Genomic DNA, 19,190 nt, shown 5'->3' with positions numbered 1-19,190 from the left:
CCGCGGTTAGCTAACGCATTTACTGCCCGCTCGCCGCTGTGACAGCAGACCCCCAGTAACGGCACTCAGCCCTGATTAAATCAGGTAAGATACAGTCTGAAGCGCACACCAAGCGCTCGGCCACACTTAGATTTGTAGCGGACTTTAGTTTCCGTTTTGCGCTAATGTTAAGCACTTGTCCTTCTCTCCTCCCTCTCCCGCCATTCTTCGGCCCAGGTTTCGCCATTACCACCCGCTGCTCAGATGGAAGAATCACTCAGGTAATCACTGTTACCAGGGTATCTAATCATGTCTAACATGTATGGTCACCCTCTAAAACTTTGTTTACCTATTGCTCCCTAGTAGCCTTTGACGATCGAGTCTATATCCAGGATTGCAACCTCATCATCCTGCCAGAGCCTAGGTGTGAGTTTCCATCTCCCATATGTGGCGACCCTGTACTGACCAATTTATCACCCAGACTGTCTGGAAATTAACGGTATTTTACCCCGCAGTCTGCCAGACCCTAGCCACTCCCTATGCCACCACCCCCAGTCCAATTCCGGCCATCACCCACCCACTTCATTACACCTCGTAGTTCGCAACTCAGAACCGGATTAAGCACCTGTGCACTTCCTTACCCTGTCCGTTCTCCTATCCCATACCCCATGCTCAAACTACCTTTTTGCCCACAGCACTGTTCTCATCGACAACCCCGTCCTGATGAGGATCCCAACCAACCGGGATCGAAACGCCGTCGACTAGACAGCTCAAATTTTACGACGCAATTCACGTTTTGTGCTCCCATACTAATTATTGTGTTTCAAGTAATGGTTACTTGTCTCTGTTGGGGCCATTTTCTGATGTTTATATCCTGATTTATGCGTCGCCTATGCTGTTGTTTTTAAACACTTGCACACTCACTGGTCACAGATTGTATATAGCACCTGCACCAAGTATCACCGGGTTGTCACAAGATCCACTCTGTACAGTGCTGCCTTAACTGTATTGAACCTTGAAAGTTTTCTGTTCTACCTCTTATGAAAATAAGACTACCCTCTCTTTAAACCCTTTGACTCCTTGGTTTTCCTTTCTTGTAATGCATATTGCGTACACCTTTGAAATTGTCTCTACATAATACCTGTTGGGAACTGTTCTTATCCTCATGACACACCCATCCCAACGTGGTTTATGGGTCATCTCCTGTTGTCTTTATACGTAACCCTGGAGTCAGCAGGGGACAAAAATAGTGCAGTTTTGGAAAATTGCATAGTCTCTAAGGCTGAGGTCTTCAAATGTTTATGCTTATAGCCCCCAAAGCAAAATGTTTTTAGGTCGGCCCCCTCCGAAACTTTATGTCAAGGATTGGGGAGAAGGAGGGACATGGCTTTGTGCAAGGGGCGAGGCTTATGAAATGATTTCAGGAGTACTTTTTCTATAGCTCATAGACCACAATGAAACTGAGACGTATAAAACAGAAAATGCATCAAACAAAAACATGTATTGTACAAAAATACTGTTCCTCATAATTGGAGTGTTCTGAGCCCCTCACACTCTTGGACCCTAATGCAACTACACCTGCTGAATTAGTGATAACAGCAGTCCTGAGTAGAAGTATATCTCCTCTGCATCTTTCACCTCTTCCCCACCATGCCTGACCATCACTCCAATTTTGAATCAGGCTCTCGGTCCCTTTCAGAAAAAATAGCTCCCACATGTTGTCTCCCTTTGTTCTGCACGGGTGCCCTTGATCCTTGCGCTAGAAAGGAAAATAAGCTCCCGTACCCCTTTTTTAGAGGTAGGCAGTCATAATTGGGACACAGTGGGCCCCTCAAATCCCTGGGTCCCAGTCCTGCTTAATTAATGATAACCAGCAAAAGCCAATTACACACCTGGCACAGTGGTAGCTGCTGCACTAATGAATGGCCTGTTTTAAAGAAAAAAAACACTTATATTACTGCCTTTGCTACATTATCCATCATCTGCTGCATAGTAATGCATATCCAATTATTCAGTGCTGTAAAGTAGTACTTACAGACATTCTATTCTGAAGGACAGCTTTATGGTATTTTTAATAATTTAGCTTTATTGTGCGGTACAGTAGGATAAAGGTGTTCTTGTTGCACACTTAGGTTTTTAAGTGAACCTATTTCTATTTATGTTGCTGTTTCTTTTGCTGCAAATTCACTCCTTTAGTTGTTCTTTGCCATGTTTTGTAAATATGCTGCGCGTGGATTCAGCAGTCAATTAGTCTCTCAACCTACTTTGGGATTGGATCACCATGGATATCTTGTTGGTGTTGTCAACAGTGGATTGGAGTGGTGTGGCTCACTGGTTAGAGGCAGCAGACCCGAAAGCAGAGAGCGGCCCGGGACCAGGGTTCAATTCCCGACCCGGCAGGGTCGTGGACCAGGGTCAGCGGACTCGATAATTCTCGCCTCGGTGCCTACTCTAACCAGGGATCACACTCGGCAACTCTGGGCATTAGCTTGCCTCATCTCTACAACGACCCCCCACATTCGCTGGGGATGCCTGGTTTCACCTTGGAGATACCCAGTAGGGATCATCTCACAGGGATAGCCAGGACGGGTTTGAGCTCGGAGTACATACAACCAACCATCTGCTTATTGCCGTACAGACTGATATGTCCTCACAGCACTCTAACAAATATTAACTATCCCTTCTGCCACTAAACAATTTCCAACCCTTTAACAATTTCATATTTAACTTCAATTTGACAACTTCCATTAGTAAGGGGCCCTTTTGCCCCTTTTCCTGACCCCACTGTTTCTTTTCACAGACGCGGCTTGTCTGTCCTGGACTAAGCCTGCCTTCCTTTCATTCCTCCATTCTCCTCTTACTTTCCATTGTTCTTTCCCTGTTACCTCTACACTCTTCCTTAGTGCCCTTCGATGAGCTTGACCCCTGTTACTAATACCTCTTCCTCTGACTGCATCTCTTTTGCAGTGCCCAACCTGATGCTACCAGGGTAGGTTGCAAGACTGAGTGCTTCCTTAGATCAACAGTTCTGTCATGAATTCAGCACTGTGAAGCAATTTTCACTCCCAAATCTCCTTGGTTGAAGAGGACAGGGCCTTCTAAATCCACCCAGTGTATTGCAAGTTCCTCAGTGTGTGGTGTGTGTGTAAACTTTATGGGAAATAACACAATTGAATTTGCAAATACTGTGAGGTTCTGTCATTACCGCATATCTGATAATCCTGATTCAAGCAGAAAAAATCTGCTTCCATCAGAATCAGGACTACCAACATTCTGTAATAAAGGCCTAACTATTTATGTTTATGCATCTCAGTAAGTGCAGCCAATTGTTAACTCAATGATATTCAATGAGATTTGAAGCAATTATGTTGGTAGTCTTGCTGTAAGCAGGATGTTAGTTGAATACATTCTTGAGCCATCCTCACAAAGGTCAAGAATTGAAATGGGGCAAAAATAAAAGTACATACATTTCTTATTATTTCAGCAATTCATCAAGAAACATCATAATGCCAATAGCTCTAACTCTCACAAATGCGAGATCTAACACTCACTGCCCCCTGCCCCCAAGGCACTCTGATCACAGTTCTCACTTCAAGGGCTGGAAGTAAATTAAGACAACCTTGCAATGCGGCAAATAAATATCACCACACTTCCAGGGTATCTTCATTTACATTTACTTACAGAGTACATGTAACCCATCCATGCCCCCCTCCCTTCCAAAGGGAGCGCAACCCCAATTTGAAGGCATCTGCTCTAAGCTCTCAGATTGCAAAAAGGTATGTGGAAAAGTTAAACTGGCAATTTACGATTGTATGGTTGCAATTACACCGAGGCTGGACCATTTGCCAGGTGCATGGCTATGGACAGTACAGTAGGTGCAGTGACACCGGTGACCAAGGCCCTTAGAAGTCCCTGAGCACCCACCTACAGGACAGATGAACTTTTTTCTTTGCGTGCACCAGGGACCATGGCACTCTTACCATATCACTGGCATTAACCATAGCCGATGCGGCCAATCCATATGGCCTGAGGGGACACACCTCCTCACCTTTTCCCAGCAAGAATGGTGTCTGTCAGGCTGGACAAAGGTCAGCCTGAAAGACTCTTCTTGTTCAGGTGAGCCAGCCAGGAGCTAGACAAGCGCTAACTGGGCATGTTCCTTACTGCCTGAGCTGAACTTTGCCAGTCTGACGACTTCATAGCCCTGTGGGCGTAACCTCCTCAGCCTGGCAGAAGAGTATGCAAGACCCTTCTCCCATGATGAGGGAGAGCATTACTGATTGCCTCGGTCCTGGGTGCATCAGTTTTAACTCTTGAAAATCCCAGGGCCGTCATTCAGTGGGGTGGAGTCAGTAGTGTCACTGACCCCCATCCCACTCTGTGACAAGTGAGGAACTGCTGCCTTCCCTCATTGGAAGGCAGCAATCCCAACCCTCCTGGGACTCTAGGCTTCCCTCTCTACAGTGAAGGTACGTTTTATGTGTTTTTTTTATATTTGATGAAAACTTCTATGTATGAATTTATGTGTATTTGTGAGTGAGTGGTTTGAATGGCTGTGTGTGGATGCAATGTGTGTGTGTGGTTGTGTATGCGTGGTTCCTGGTTAAATTACCGGCTGCCACTGAGCCATAGGACATGTTTTCCACCCATCGACATTCGCTTCAGTCACTGCTGTTTGAGAGTTAAGTTGTAATTTCGTCTGCTGTTTTGGCAGCAACATTTCATGCAATTGTCAGTTCCGTTCCATTTGCTTCCTTCTTTCCAAAAAGTGTCATTTATTAGCCCTTCATACAATTCATTAGAAGCGGTCTGTTGCTTATTTTACTTCGCATGGTCGCACTGAAAACGACGCACATCCAAATCACTCTCCTGGGGCTCCCACATTTATTTGGCAGAGTGGTACTAGCTGTGTTGTGTTCAAGCATCAGGTTAATGGTGAAGACAACTGGGGAGCTGTCAGGGCTCTCTACATATTTTTGACTTTTTATCATGCAACCCTAGACCACATTGCACTTACACTCCTGCTAAAGTTCGGTATTGGTTTTTACTTTCACAGTTGGGAATGTTGGTTATGCCCAGCACTTTGGTGGATCTAACCCCCAGGAACTTTCTTCGTTCATAATAAATCAAACAGCTAGCAGCATTGCAAGTGCCGATTGAACCAAGGATGCCATCCAATTTTAAATCAACCAGGCCTCCATTCACAGCTTAGCTTGATGAATCGATGGAGTATAGTGCTGTTGTAGTGCAGCTTGCTCTTTTTTTTCTCACACACAGTCAGCCAGCAAGAGGATGCTTAAGAGCTTTGCTGCCCGCACAATGGTGTTGATCTGTAGGACACCAAAGAAAATTGGGACAATTCCAATTCTGCCTTTCCCCTTAGACGTTTACAACTGGGGGAAGCAGAGAAAGGGGTGGTTTTAAGTATTTTTCCAAGCGAATATTACGTTATGTTATGAAGATTTGTAGGGCCCAATGTCATCCTTGTCCTGAGCAGGTGAGAGTTTAGGCTCACCTAGGGCCTTCTGAGGCTCAAAAAGCCAGGCCTTCAGCTTCTTGCAGAATTCAAGAAGTGAAGAGGAGCCTCTTATGTGTAGGGGCAGGTCATTCCGCTCTTTAGGAGAGATGTAGTAGGAGGCTTGGCTGCCAAATCTAGTTTTCGCCTGCATGGGATTGTACACGTAGGAGTTTGGACGAGCAGATGTGTCTGGAAGTTTTGTGAAAGCAGATACAACTGATGCTGGGTCAAGGTTATGTAGTGCCTTGCAAGTGTGGGAGGAGTTTGAATAACTCTCAGTGAGGTCTGAAAAGATGTCTATGGGATTGGTATTGGTCCAATTTGACATCCTCTAGTTCAGTTCTTTGGTCTGACATGTCTGACAGACACGAGACGGTCCAAAAAGCAATCCAGTTTGCTCTTCAGTTCTTTGGTCTGACAGTCACGAGAAGGTCCAAGAAGCAATCCAGTTTGCAGGGGCTATTGTATATGAAAAATACATTAATTCATCCACACATTCTTAGCCAATGCACCTTCCAACACTTTTCACATGTGTATTCTCAATATGTACTAATGGACTCTCTTCCATTCTTGATACAGATCCTACTACAGGTGCTCACTGTATATGTGCTCCTAGCATAACATTATCCTACCCAAAAAGTCTCCAGATACTAATTTTGCATTATACTTTTTTTTTACTTGCAATCTTTTTATTGAAAAGCATTTTCACAGAGCAACACATGAAGCTTTTTCAGACATAGCGATATCAATCAAATTGCAGGCAAGAATATAAAGGAATGTAGTTACTGTAATAAGCAGAAAATAGTGCATCAGTATATTTCACAAGTATGTCAAAAGGCGCCATGGGTCTGGCTTAGAACTGTAATTGCAGTAAAGTAATAAAGCACACACAACAAAACAAATGGTCAAGAAGGCTAGACGTGTGAATGCTCATGGTCAGGGAGGCCCACTTTCCGCATGAGAAGACAATGGTAGAATCACTTGGCGATGGGGAGGTGGGAGGGAAGCAAAAGATGTATCAAACTCATCAGGGTCACACCGCATCCAACTTAGTCTAACTCAAAGTGTTGGAGTGCCTTAAGTTTGGGCGGATTGAAGCAAATGTGTTCCAAATGCATAAAATAATCTATCAAGAGCTGCCAGGTACGAGCAAATTTAGCATTGGTGTGCGCAATTCTATGAGTCAAAATGTCCATGGTCATAATGTGCTACAAGTGAGTGAACCATAAAGCCACAGGAGGGGCGGATGGCTGTGTCCAGTGAAGTATCACTTTTAACACAGCCCCATGACAGCTTTCTGTTCTTCGATCACTTTTCCTTTCTCTACATTATGGTCTGTGCTTATGCTCAGACCTCCTAGTTTATGATAATATTCAGATATCTACAAAGCCTCACATTCTCAGAGAGAAGACCTTTCAAAACCAAGCTCGGAGAATATATCTATAATATATATGCCAAAGCTGTATGTTTGATATAGATGATGGGGTCATAATTAATGTAATCAATGAAGTAGTTGTTAACATCATGATAGGTCTATCATCAATCAATCAATCAGCATTTGTAAAAGTACAGCACTGTGACCCCTCAGGGTGTCTGGGCACTGTGGGTGCGACGTCGAAGAGCCAGGTCTGGAGTTTTTTTCTGTAGTACGCAGAGGAGGGTGCTGTTGGAAGATGGAGGGGCAGATGGTGAAGCAGGTTATTCCAGGCCTTGGCAGTGATGTGGGAGAAGGAGCGGACTCTGCTGCGGCTGCGGCTGCGATGGATGCGTGCGGTGTGGGCATGGGCTAGTGAGGTGAAGCACAGGTATCTTGCGGAAGAAGGAAGTTGAGTTGGTGGTTGAAGTACGCCGGTCTTGATTGTGTAGAGCTTTGTAGGTGTGCCTGAGGATCTTCAACTGCCTTCCTTTCTGGTTTGGGAGTCAGTGTAGGTTCCTGAGGTGGAGGTGATGTGGGTTTGTTTGGGTAGGTCCAGGATGAGTCTGGCTGCAGCATTCTGAAGGGCCTGGAGTCTTCCAAGGAGCTGGGTGGAGATGGCGGCATAGAGAGTGTTGCCATAGTCGAGGAGGCTGGTGACGAGGGCCTGGGTGATGGTTTATCCGGTGTTGAGCGGGGTCCATCTGAACATTCTGTTGGGCGTGCAAAGGATGCGGAAGCAGGAGGAGGCGATTGCGTTTACTTGTCGTTGCATGGGTAGTTCTATGTAGAGGATGATGCCTAGTTTACGGGTGTTGTGTGGGTGTGGGTCCGAGTTCCACTGGCCACCAGCTGTGGTCCAATATGGAGGTGTTCTTCCCAAAGATCGGTACTTCTGTCTTTTTGGAGTTGAGTTTAAGGCAGTTGTTTCTTATCCAGTTGCCTGCCTTGGTCATGGTGTCGCAGAAGTTAGTTCTGGTGGTGGAGGGGTTTTGGTGAGCGAGAGGAACAGCTGAGTATAAAAAGCGTAGGAATATATGTTGAGACCGTGGGATCAGACGATGTCTGCGAGGGGGGTCATGTATATGTTAAAAAGGGTGCTGCTGAGGGGATGACCCTTGGAGAAGGCCCCATATGATGAACTTTGGTTCAGAGGTGAAGGGAGGCAGCCGAATGTTCTGTGTGCATCCTGAAAGGAAGGAGGCAAACCACTTGAGGGCATTTTGCTGTATGCCGATGTTGTAGAGACTGTTGATTAGGATGTGGTGGGATACAGTGTTAAATACAGCAAAGAGGTGGAGGAGGATCAGGACCACAGTCTCTCCATGGTCAAGGAAGGTTCTGATGTCGTCTGTAGCAGCGATCAGCACGGTCTCAGTGCTGTGGTTGGCACAGAATCCAGATTGGGAGTCATCTAGAAGGTGGTTTAGTTCCAAGTATTCGGTGAGCTGTTGGTTGATGGCTTTCTCAGGTAACTTGGCAAGGTATGGGAGCAGGGGATCGGTCGATAATTTTTGAGTTCACTGGGGTAGGCAGAGGCTTTCGTTTGGAGGCGTCTGACATCTGCGTGTTTCCACCTGTCCAGGAAGGTAGCTATGGTGATGTTAAGAATGCTGGTGAGTTCCATGCTGATTGGGATGGTTCAGAGGTTGAAAAGATGGTGGGGAAAGGGGTCAGTGGGTGCCCCGAATCGGATGGAGGTCATGATATTCATGGTAGTCTGGGTGGTGAGCGGAGACCAGGGGGCCATATTATGGAAGTGTCCTGCAGGCGCAATGGGCATTAATGCTGGCTTTACATGCTCCTGGGGCACTTCGTTATTACAGAAGGAGCCATTGACTTTTGTGCAGCCCTTTCTGTAATTTAGAGCCAGCACTATCACCAGAGGGCATTCCCTCCTTTACATGGGGTCGTGGCCCCATGCAAATGAGGGAATCCCTTTGCCTCTGAGCCCGCTCTGTATTATAGATGCGGGTGTAGAGACAAAAAAGCTGTCAGGAGACGTACTAACAGTGCACCACCTAAAAGGTGGTGCACTGTCAGTGTGTCCCCTGATTGCAGCCCGCTGGAAGTGGGAAAGGGAGTACTATGGGCCCCCCAGGCATCCCCTTGCAGGCAGGTGCAGTCAATCACTGCACGTGTCTGCAAAGGGATCTCTAATCCCCTTAAAAGTGCAGGCAGGTTGCCACCTGCACAGTGAAACACAGTGTGGTTATTTGAAAGCAGCATATTAAACAAACAAGGCTCACACAGGAGCAGCCTGTGGGACCTGAAGGGTCGAGAGGCCTCTTCAAATATGAAGAGGATGGGGGGGATACGTCCTCCCTTGTAAACTCAGTTCAACAATATAGTATCCCGCCAAGGTTTGTGGGGAATGTGGTGTATAGTAAACCGGACACGGATTGGGGGGGGGGGTCAGTTATCCCGTGTGGATATGCTAGCTCTGCATGACTAGTGCGGGGAAGGAAAGAATTCCTTTTTTATATATAACCCTTACACACTCTAATAGTGTCATGCTTCATCATTGGGTTCACACCCGACTCCTAAAGGTCAAGGTGGGCTCGACCCTGTTTCAGGGAGCACTTTGAAATGGAGGGTGACCAGGGGGCTTAACTAGAAATTAAAAGTCCCTCACCTTCTTCTAGGTATCCCTTTATTAGTGGAGAGGGTAGGGAAAGTTAAAATAAGAAAAGGGTTAATGTGGACTTTTATGGTCCTATGACCCTATATTTTTTTAACCAACATGTTTCAGCCCTACTCTAAGGCCTAACAAGGTCCGTGGCTTTCATAAGGGTAGCAAATAAATACCTCCCTAGTAAGTTAAGTCACAAATGTAACTTGCACAGTAATGTCATGCACTATTGTGAGGGTAGTGTTCAATCTTGCTCGCCATTTGTCTTTCTGTTTCATCACCTGCAATAGAGAATCCATGGTAGACATTACGTAAAGTTCTAATCTAACATTTACAAAAGGTGACAGTACATAATACAATTGTGAGAGGAAGAGCAGCATGCACTGCATGAGTGTATATTACAGCGTCTCCAAATACAGACAAATGCATATATTCTCTGTGCACATTAATGTTAGAGTTGTGGAACGATTATTCCTTCCCTTAACAAACTTCATTCACCCATACAAATCATGTGAACAGTTTTTTAGAGCGATAAATTAGTGACCCTGGTGATAATATTTCATTGTTTCAATATATTTTTCCCACATGCATATTTGTACAATGTGAGAAAAATACCAAGCCCCCCAACGGGGACAGACACCACACAAGAATATTTTTTTTTTGTACTTCTATAGTATAGGTCTCTATGTATTGTGCGTATTGTAAACCTGTGATTCTAGATCATGTAATGATGCTTACCCACATTTGATGGATAGCATATATCTCAGGAGCGAAGGTGAGGCTCCTTTTAGTCATACACTGCAGGCAAAGATTGATGAAATAGGCAGAGGAGTATTAGTCATCAAAGGTAGAGGAGAGGATGTAGCCTTACGGCTAGAGCGGTCGACCTCGAAGCTAGGGAACCGGGATCGAGTCTCGGCAATGATGCTCAACATCCTGTGATTCTGGGCAAATCACTTAATCTCCCCGTGCCTAGCAAACATTTTTTATCTGTTCTTCTATATCGAAACTGGTGGTCATGTAAAGCGCTCCGATACCCGATTTCGTGGGTCTAGTTTGCGCTATATAAATTTCCAACAAAAAAAAAGGTATATCATACTTGAGTTCAAGAAATAAAGTAAAAAGTGTTCCCTGTGCGAAACTTAGGATAGAATTAAAGAGGTCAAGTCATGTGAAGTGATTATGTAGTAGCGAGCCTGAACATTAATAAAGTTATATACAGTGTCATCTATTCCTGTTTATTTAAAGATGTATGTTGGGGCTCGCTACTACATAATCACTTCACATGACTTGACCTTTTTAATTTTATCCTATGTTCTGCACAGGGAACACTTTTTACTACATTTCCCATCAACCCAGTGAGTATGGCGCAGTTTAACGTGCACGCTGCACGTCAATCATGCTACAATCCCCATAAATGCACCCTTTACTGGAAATGAATTAGAAATACATATATGTCTCTTTCATGAGATTTGAATACATCTGAATAACTATGATTTCATACTTTAAGCATTCATTCCAGCAGTTTTCTTTTTGCAAGTATTGTATGTAGCAGATTCTACTAATATCTATTTTAATGCATTTAATTTATCAACCTCCAAAGGACAACGAGGTATTTTACCAGGTAGTGTCTACTGAATGTATCCAGATTTTCAATTTGTGTGAGACAGACACTGTTCATTTTGAATCTACACACAGAATAACTACCAATCAACATAGTTAAACTAAAAGAAATAGATTGTGTTTGAATAATAGTTTTCAGTTACATAACTAGTAATGTGGAACTCCCATTTACACGATTCAAGTCATATGTGGCAGTTATAATCACTGACTCATCTACAACCAGTATCTTAATATGTTTATGATGCGTTTACCAGAGTCCAAGTGCCAGGGGTCAGTTGCAGCAGACATTGGTGGAATGGTCAACGGAGAAGCACCACAGTTAGATTCCACAAGGTCACCTTGGATGAAGGCGTGAGAAGAATTTTTTGACCTTAATGCTGTTTTGAGAGGTGAGATACCGTTAAACTGGACTCTTGACAGGCAGCCAGTAAATCCAGGTGTATTGTATTTGTGTATCTCCTCGTCGATTTTTCCAGTTTCTATGAAAGAAAATAAGAGTATTGTAGGAAAATGAGTTAAGCTGATCATAGGACAATTCCTTTAAAAAAAAAATTAACATCTTTGTCACATTTTAGAAAGAGAGTTACTTGCAATTTTGTCGCAATTCTCAACATTGTAAATAATATACTGCTAGATGCATCAACGTTCGATTTTGAGAGTCCTTAATTGCGAAGTTTAAGGATTCGCATTTAGGGACTCGCAAACTCATATGCATGTAGGATTTGCTAAAATATTATCAATTCCAAATTATTCCTTATCTGCGACTCGCAGAGTGCGATTCGCAAATAAGGAATGACATCTCATTGATTCCTATGGGCCAAGAGGCCCATAGGAATGAATGGGGAGGAATTCTCAATTTGGGATTAGCAATTAGCTAATCGCAATTTGAGAATCAAATCTCAAGGGTGACGGGTGTCCAAAGGACACCCTGTTGCACCCCTTAAGTTGACCTGGACACTGGTATTGTGCACACACATGTCCCAAGGACATGTGTGTGTGTGTAACATACAACTTTGAAAGATGCACTTTAGTGCATTTTTCACAATTTTCGCTATTTACCATGAAGTTTGATTTCATGGTAAATAGCGATCCCTATCATCGAAATCGCTAGCTATTTTACATTCATGCATTGCCTTTAAGGAATCTCAATTTGATATTCCTTAAATGCAATCGCAAGTAGCGATTTATGCATTTGGGATGATGCATCCCAAATGCATAAATACCGGTCGCAGAGGGGCAGATTCTGATAATCTGCTCCTTTGCGAACGGTATTTTGCTTGATGCATTTTAGCTGTTAGTACTTTAAATACTGGAGATCTGGGTCTGACACAACGTGTATATCGCAAATAGCACCGAAAATTAGTCATTCATCAATAACTACTAATAGTGAAAACTATGCCGAAAATGTTGGAAAAGAGCATAGGGTAAATGTGTACCTCTGTCAAAATAAGATGTTCGTTATTTGTTCCTAACACTTTCTATTCTATGACATTAAAGATGGGGGTTACTGTATGTTAATTTATCGACCAATTTAAGTAACAAATGGACAGCTTATGTTTAATTAATTCTTCTCTTTTCTCTGCAATACATAATTAATGGAATAGGTCAGCACGTCTTCTTAACAAGTATCCTGGGGCAACTGACTGCATTTTGGCGAAATCTGAAACTGAAGACAGACGTAATATTCCTTTACAAAGAGGCTAAGGCAGCAATGTAGTAGTCTCCGATTATAGACTCCTTCTTCCTGGTACTCTTCATCACCGCTGTATCTATTTTTTATTGTAGTACTAACTTGTAAGAATCTACTAACGCCAACTAACTCATTGCTATTCAAGGGGAGAAAACAAGATCAGAGTGTCGGCCCTGCTCATTCCAAACCAAACAAATAAAACACTGAATTTTAAGTTGCCTGAAACAAGGAGAGTTTAACAACAACAGCTGACTTAACTGGTGAAAGCAGAAGTTAACATAAATAACTCCATTAGAAAAGAAAAACCTCATAGTTCTTTATAAGGCGGCTGAACAATTAGAAAACAACACACTGATACTTTTTAAAGCAGAATTCGTTGCCCGCGAGAGGGTCAACCGACACGTACCCTGCATGTAATAATTCCCTAGGCATAGTGTGCTTTTCTAATTTAAAATATCAAATGTTATTATCACTTTTAGCCTTGCAGCTTTTCATAAGTGTATGTTATTCATATATCCGAATTCCAGGGTTTTCAAAAGGTGTGAAGAGGGAGGGAGGGAACCGAAGGCCATGTCACTGGGTAATACATTTCAAATTACACTGTTGTGTGTTACTTTAAAAACCCTGCTGGGAACCTGTCTTAGCCAAAGAGCTTTGTAGTTTTGTATTTATTTGGCAAATTCTTTGGGAGCCTCAGATACAGTACATTATGGTTGCTTACTCTTGCACTAACTATTGCTATTGCAAAGGTAGTTATGGTTCCATAATATCGTAACCAATATACTGTCAGAAAGAAATATTGTGTCCTAAATATCATTCACAAGAAAACCATCCCATTGTAGTTAATACTAGCTCTACACCCAGTGGGATAATGTCTTGTAATCACTATTAGGACACTATGGGCTAGATGTACGACCATTTTTTGCATTCGCAAAAGGGAAATCGGCCCGTTTACGACCGCAAAATAGGTCTGCCCTATTTACAAACCCTATTTTGTGAGTCGGTAACCTATTACTGACTCACAAAATAGGGTTTGCAACTCGCTATTAGGCAGGGGCGTGCCAAGGGCATCTCTTTCTTATAGCGACTCGCACTTCAATGTAAGATTATGTTGCGGCCGCAAAACACTTGCAGTTTGCCACCCATTTGAAATGGGTGGTAAGCCACTCGCAAACAGGAATGGGTACCCTTCATCGTTGTGACCTGCACTGAAAATATTTCTTAAGAGCAGGCAGTCATCCCACGAACCACTGCCTACTCTTAAACAGTAACGTTTCATTTTTCTTTTCTATATGCATATCGTTTTCCTTTAAGGGGGAACTGGCTTCATGTAAAAAAAAAACTGCTTTATTTAAAAAGGAGTCACAGACATGGTGTTCTGCTGACCCCAGCAGGCCACCATCCCTGGGAGTGCTAGCCATTCCCAATTACTTTGCAAATTGCACCTGACTCATGAACATTAATGAGGCAGGCAATTTGCAGCTCCATTAGGAACAGCAAACAGTGTCTGTAAATTGGAAGAGTTGTACATCTGGCCCTTTTTCTTCCAGACGATGTTGTTGCTCATGTCATAGAAACTCAAGATTGCTATATCCATTCCTCCAATAGGGTTTAAAGACTATGGATATTTTCTAGATAATATTTGCAGGTCACATGATTAATTGGTACACAGAAGAGCACAGACCCTGTGTAATTCATCAGGCTTTTGCACAGGGTAAGGCGGGAATCATACATACCTCTATCTAAAATAACAACGTGCTATGATGGCTGTGTGCCCAAGATTTCTTTCATCAGAGACAATCAAATAAATACTGGTGTGATCAGTAGTGGCCACATAAGATTCATCCAAAACTGTGTTGCAATAGCAGTTAAGTTCAGAGAATGCAGAATTCTCCTTTTTCCAGTCAAGCACAGATACATTTTTCTGAGTGGTAGTACTTTTGCATCGCATAAAGATACTGATTGAGTCAGGTCTTGGATACAGTTGCCATACTATCTACAAACAATGTATTCACAAACTAGCACCCAAAGCGAGTAAAGAATTAGAGGACCAGCTCATGTGTTCGTTTTTAACATGTTGTTATTGAAGTCTTTGAAGAGACATGAACAAGAACATTTCTCAGAAAAAATATGTGAGAATCACATTATATATCAACAACACCTTGAACTTTTACATTAAGCTAAGGGGTCATTATCCCCTAGTCTCCAGTTCAGTAGTGTGAGAGTAGCATTTATGTGTACAAAATGACAAAAACTTAATTCCTCAGAAAATTGGTAGATAAATGGAAAACAAATGCAATAAAGTATGATAACAAAGATTTGGTCCCTGATCCCAGTCTGCAAACTCCTATCCTTTTCTGAAATCTTAACCTATTCAGACTGTCCACTATAACACCATTTTAAAGACTAAAGATTTAGCATTTCCTCCAGAAATTGGAGAATTAACTAATCTAACATAACTAAATATAGTATTGTCTTCTGAAAATGGGGGAATTGATTATCTTTCTGAAATAAGACCACACTACATCACTACTGCACTATAGAGAATGGACTGTGTACCTGATTCACAAAGACAAACTCTACACTGGCCAAAGATATTGGGTGTAAGAGCTCGAACATGCAGTCTTGATTGACTGCTGATGAAAGACACAAGACGTGATTCACAAAGGTGGACTTACACCTTTGTGTAAGTTTACGATTGTTTGCTATTCACAAAGGTATTTTATGAGTACTATGTTTTTGACTGCAGAGTTTCTGTGGATAAAAAAATAGGACTGTTATCTTTTTATGTGCGAAGACTCCACAGTCATAAAAAAAACACTCGTTAAATACCTTTGTGAATAGCAAACAATCATAAACTTACACAAGGTGCAAGTCTACCTTTGTGAATCAGGCTTTGTGTCTTTAATCCACAGTCAATCAAGACTGCATGTTCGAGCTCTCACACCCGATATCTTTGGCCAGTGTAGAGGTGTTTATACATTATCCCTGATGTGGGGTATAAGATCCGATTATAACTAAAACTTGATTTGAGAGGAAAACATTTCATATGAAGCCAAGATGAAAGTATTTTCAACACTCCTAAACAATTCTCACTACATTCAAATGAAGAAAACAATACATCTTTTCAACAATCACATCAAATATAACTATCCTTGTGGATGAATTTTAAAATGTATGTGTACAAAAAGAAACAAAAAATATCACAACAATCTAATTAAAAGGGTCAGCCAGTGAATGGTGCAACAACTCGTCTTAAAACCCCATGTGCCAACATCAATCAAGGCAACATTCTAGGTAGCCTATTACTGGCAATTGTTGACTTCAGGAATCTGTGCACTTTACCACTGCTAACCAGTGCTGAATTGATTGTGCTATCGCCTTCAAACATCATAAAATTGGCCACACTGAACCACCACATTTAATGTACTTGTAAGTTCCTAGTAAATGGTACATCATCTACCCTGGCCTGTACATTAAATGCTACTACTACTGGGCCTGCTGCACTCATTGTGTCACCCTCTAAAGTAGCACTTAAAAACATGCCACAGCACCTTGTAGTGCAGTTGTAAACTGGCATTTTGCCTTGGCAAAATAAACTTTTGCCATGCCTAAACCTTTCTTTATAAGACATATAAGTCACCCTTGAGGTAGGCCCTAACCACTCAGTGGCCAGGGTGCACAGTATTTAAAAGGTACGGCATGTAGGTGTATTTAAGTTTTCCATGTCTGACATTGAAAAACTCTGAAAGTCATTTTTCACTCTTCTAAAGCCTATCCCTCCCTTTGAGTAACACTAGGGTACATTTTCACATTTAATAAGTGCTAACTTTGGGAGGAGAGCAGATAGAGATATGTTGTTCACACTCAAACACATTGTAATTAAAAAACCTTTTTCATAGTAAAGTTAGATTGAAAGTCAAAATTCTGAAATGGCCACTTTTAGAAACTAGTAATTCTCTTGCCTGAACCATTTATGCCTTCTGCCTATATCTGTAAATTTCTCTGCTATTGGGGTTTGTGTATTGCTCCCAGACAGTTACACAAAAGAGGCTTAGATGTGGTCAGGATGGGCCATCCATGCAGGATGACTGAAGAGGGGCTGGACCCAGTCCCAAGTACACTTCAAAGGGCTTTGCCTCCTTCTCACACAAAAGAACATGACACCAGGTCTGCCCTACCTTTAGTCACTTTCAGACAATCGTAACAATTGTGTCATTATCAGGGGAAGAACTTTCCAGAACCAGATGTGGGGGTGGAACAGGTTGTCCACCCATACAAGGGCTGGCACCAGGTACACATATTGGACCTAAAGAGCCACTCTTGAGAACACTCCTAGACTTGTGGGTGTTCCAGAAGAGGGACTGCCCTGCTGCTGGAGGACAGCCCTGCTGCTTAAACTGCCTTGCTGTCTGACAAGGAAGACTGGACATGTTTGCTCTCATCCCAGGCTAACCTTAGTGACTCCAAGGGTAAGTTGACTGACTTCCTGTGTGAGCTACAGGGACACAATAAACTTCAAAGGCCTCTCCACAAATGCCCAGCTGACCTGCTGCAACTGGATCTGCAACTGGACCTGCCTGAGCCCTGCTGAACTCTGTTGGAGTGAGTCCCGGTTCCTCAAGAGGAGACTCCACAGGTCCTGGACCCTTGACAGACATCTGAGAGTACTACTAATGAAGTAAAAGTGAAAATCCTGATGGTTGGGCTCCTCATGACTGCGAAAGGCATGTCTGTGCAAGACTCTGCCCCCCACGATGACCACCAACATAAAGCTCTGACAATACCTTCACTTGGTGCCGACAATGACCATTTGTGATGACAAGCAATGAGAGACCTGCACTTCGTGCTACAGCAACAACAGCCCATTACAACCAACGCAGAGCTATAGAGACAACTATATCTTTGAACTAGAGCAACGACCATGTGTGATGCTCAATCTGCTCTTCACGCCAAAAGCCTCCTACCACTTGTGGCCTCCTCCAATGCGAATGGAACTCTTTGCGCTGTACTTAAGAACATAATTTGTAAGCTGAACTAACCTGGTCCCTGTACATGGCACGTGATCCAACACAGTCAGCCTGAACTTGTGACTTTCTCCCAGTCTACCCCGACCAGGTGATTGCAACTGGCACTTTGTGCTGTTAGGTGCCTTTTTCACTAAAACATTTAAATGTGTATATCTCCATTTCTACTAATTGGAGTTTTTATGTTTTGGTATCATTTTATGTATTAAAACTTACTTTATTTTTGTAAATTGGTTTGGGATTTTTCTTGAGTTGCATTGCACTTTATTACTTTTGAGTGCTGCATAAATACTTAACGCATTGCCTCTAGGTTAAGCCTGAATGTACTTGTGCCAAGCCAACAGATGGTTAAGCAAAGGTTAATTTAGTGACTTTGTGGTTCACCCTGATAAGGATTTTGGTCGTTTCTTGAGTGGGGCTTCCACTCCCACTCAACCATTACCAAATATCTTACTCAAATCAATTATAAATACATTTTAGAAAATTATGAAGATAATCAAATAAACTATGTCTGGGATTTTTAGATGATCTAATATTTATTTGCCACTATAGTGGAAGCATCGATTATGGTTACCAGTGGATGTCGATATTTATAAGCTTTGCAAAATCACAGTCTTCAGAAAGCAAAAGGTTTATTTCTAGAAAGCGGTTTGTAAATGTCGGCACACGTTCCACTACAAAGTAATTAGCATGTGCATTGGAAGAAGGAAATCCATTAATGATTAATCAGTTGGCATGGCTTTTACATCAGCCGGCAGGACTGCCATTATCTTTTTTTCCAAGTTGTCTTCTTAATTTACATTTCTCATTCTCGGGGATCATTTCAGTCCTCTTAATTAATTTCCAATTGATTTAGGTAACATGAGGACAAAACGGTACTGCACTCACTATTGACTGCCACACAAACGAAAAACATCTGTTTCAACTATCTTTTCGTAATTATGTCAAACAGCGCCAACGAATTAGACTAGCTGCCACAATAGACATGGCTCGAAAATGTGATACTTTAGCTATGTGTTATGGTGCAAAGAAATGTTAATCCACATCATCTGAAATAGTTTACTTGAAAGATATTATAAAGTCTTTCCTTCTCCTAATCTCATCCCTGTGGCTCAACAATGATATTTTTTGGAGGTGTTCCTCTTCTCCAGTCGATTACTTTTCTCAAGAATATTTGGCTATCTAACACCAAAATGACATTCTACTAAAACCTCCTAGAATGAAGTCCCTCTCAATTCATTAGTTAATCCTTTTTAAATGAGTAATACGTGCAAATGGTAATTTTGCTATACTTGACCTCAAGTGTG

At 42.4% G+C, this 19,190-nt stretch overlaps 1 protein-coding gene across 1 annotated transcript in view; it reads right to left on the bottom strand.

The window, feature by feature from the left end:
• The window catches only part of LOC147688844 (contactin-associated protein-like 2), a 154,039-nt gene that overhangs the window by 79,392 nt on the left and 55,457 nt on the right, over window positions 1–19,190 (bottom strand). Inside the window, exon 2 of the mRNA XM_086941751.1 lies at window positions 11,418–11,645. Within this exon, the coding sequence (XP_086797877.1) occupies window positions 11,418–11,454 (37 nt within the window). The 5' untranslated portion in view covers window positions 11,455–11,645. The remainder of the gene's footprint in view (window positions 1–11,417; window positions 11,646–19,190) is intronic.

Source organism: Lissotriton vulgaris, chromosome 10 (assembly GCF_964263255.1).
Source record: "Lissotriton vulgaris chromosome 10, aLisVul1.2, whole genome shotgun sequence".
Classification (NCBI taxonomy): domain Eukaryota; kingdom Metazoa; phylum Chordata; class Amphibia; order Caudata; family Salamandridae; genus Lissotriton; species Lissotriton vulgaris.
The sequence above is the reverse complement of the archived record's forward strand: the minus strand, read 5'-3'. Positions and strand labels throughout refer to the sequence as shown.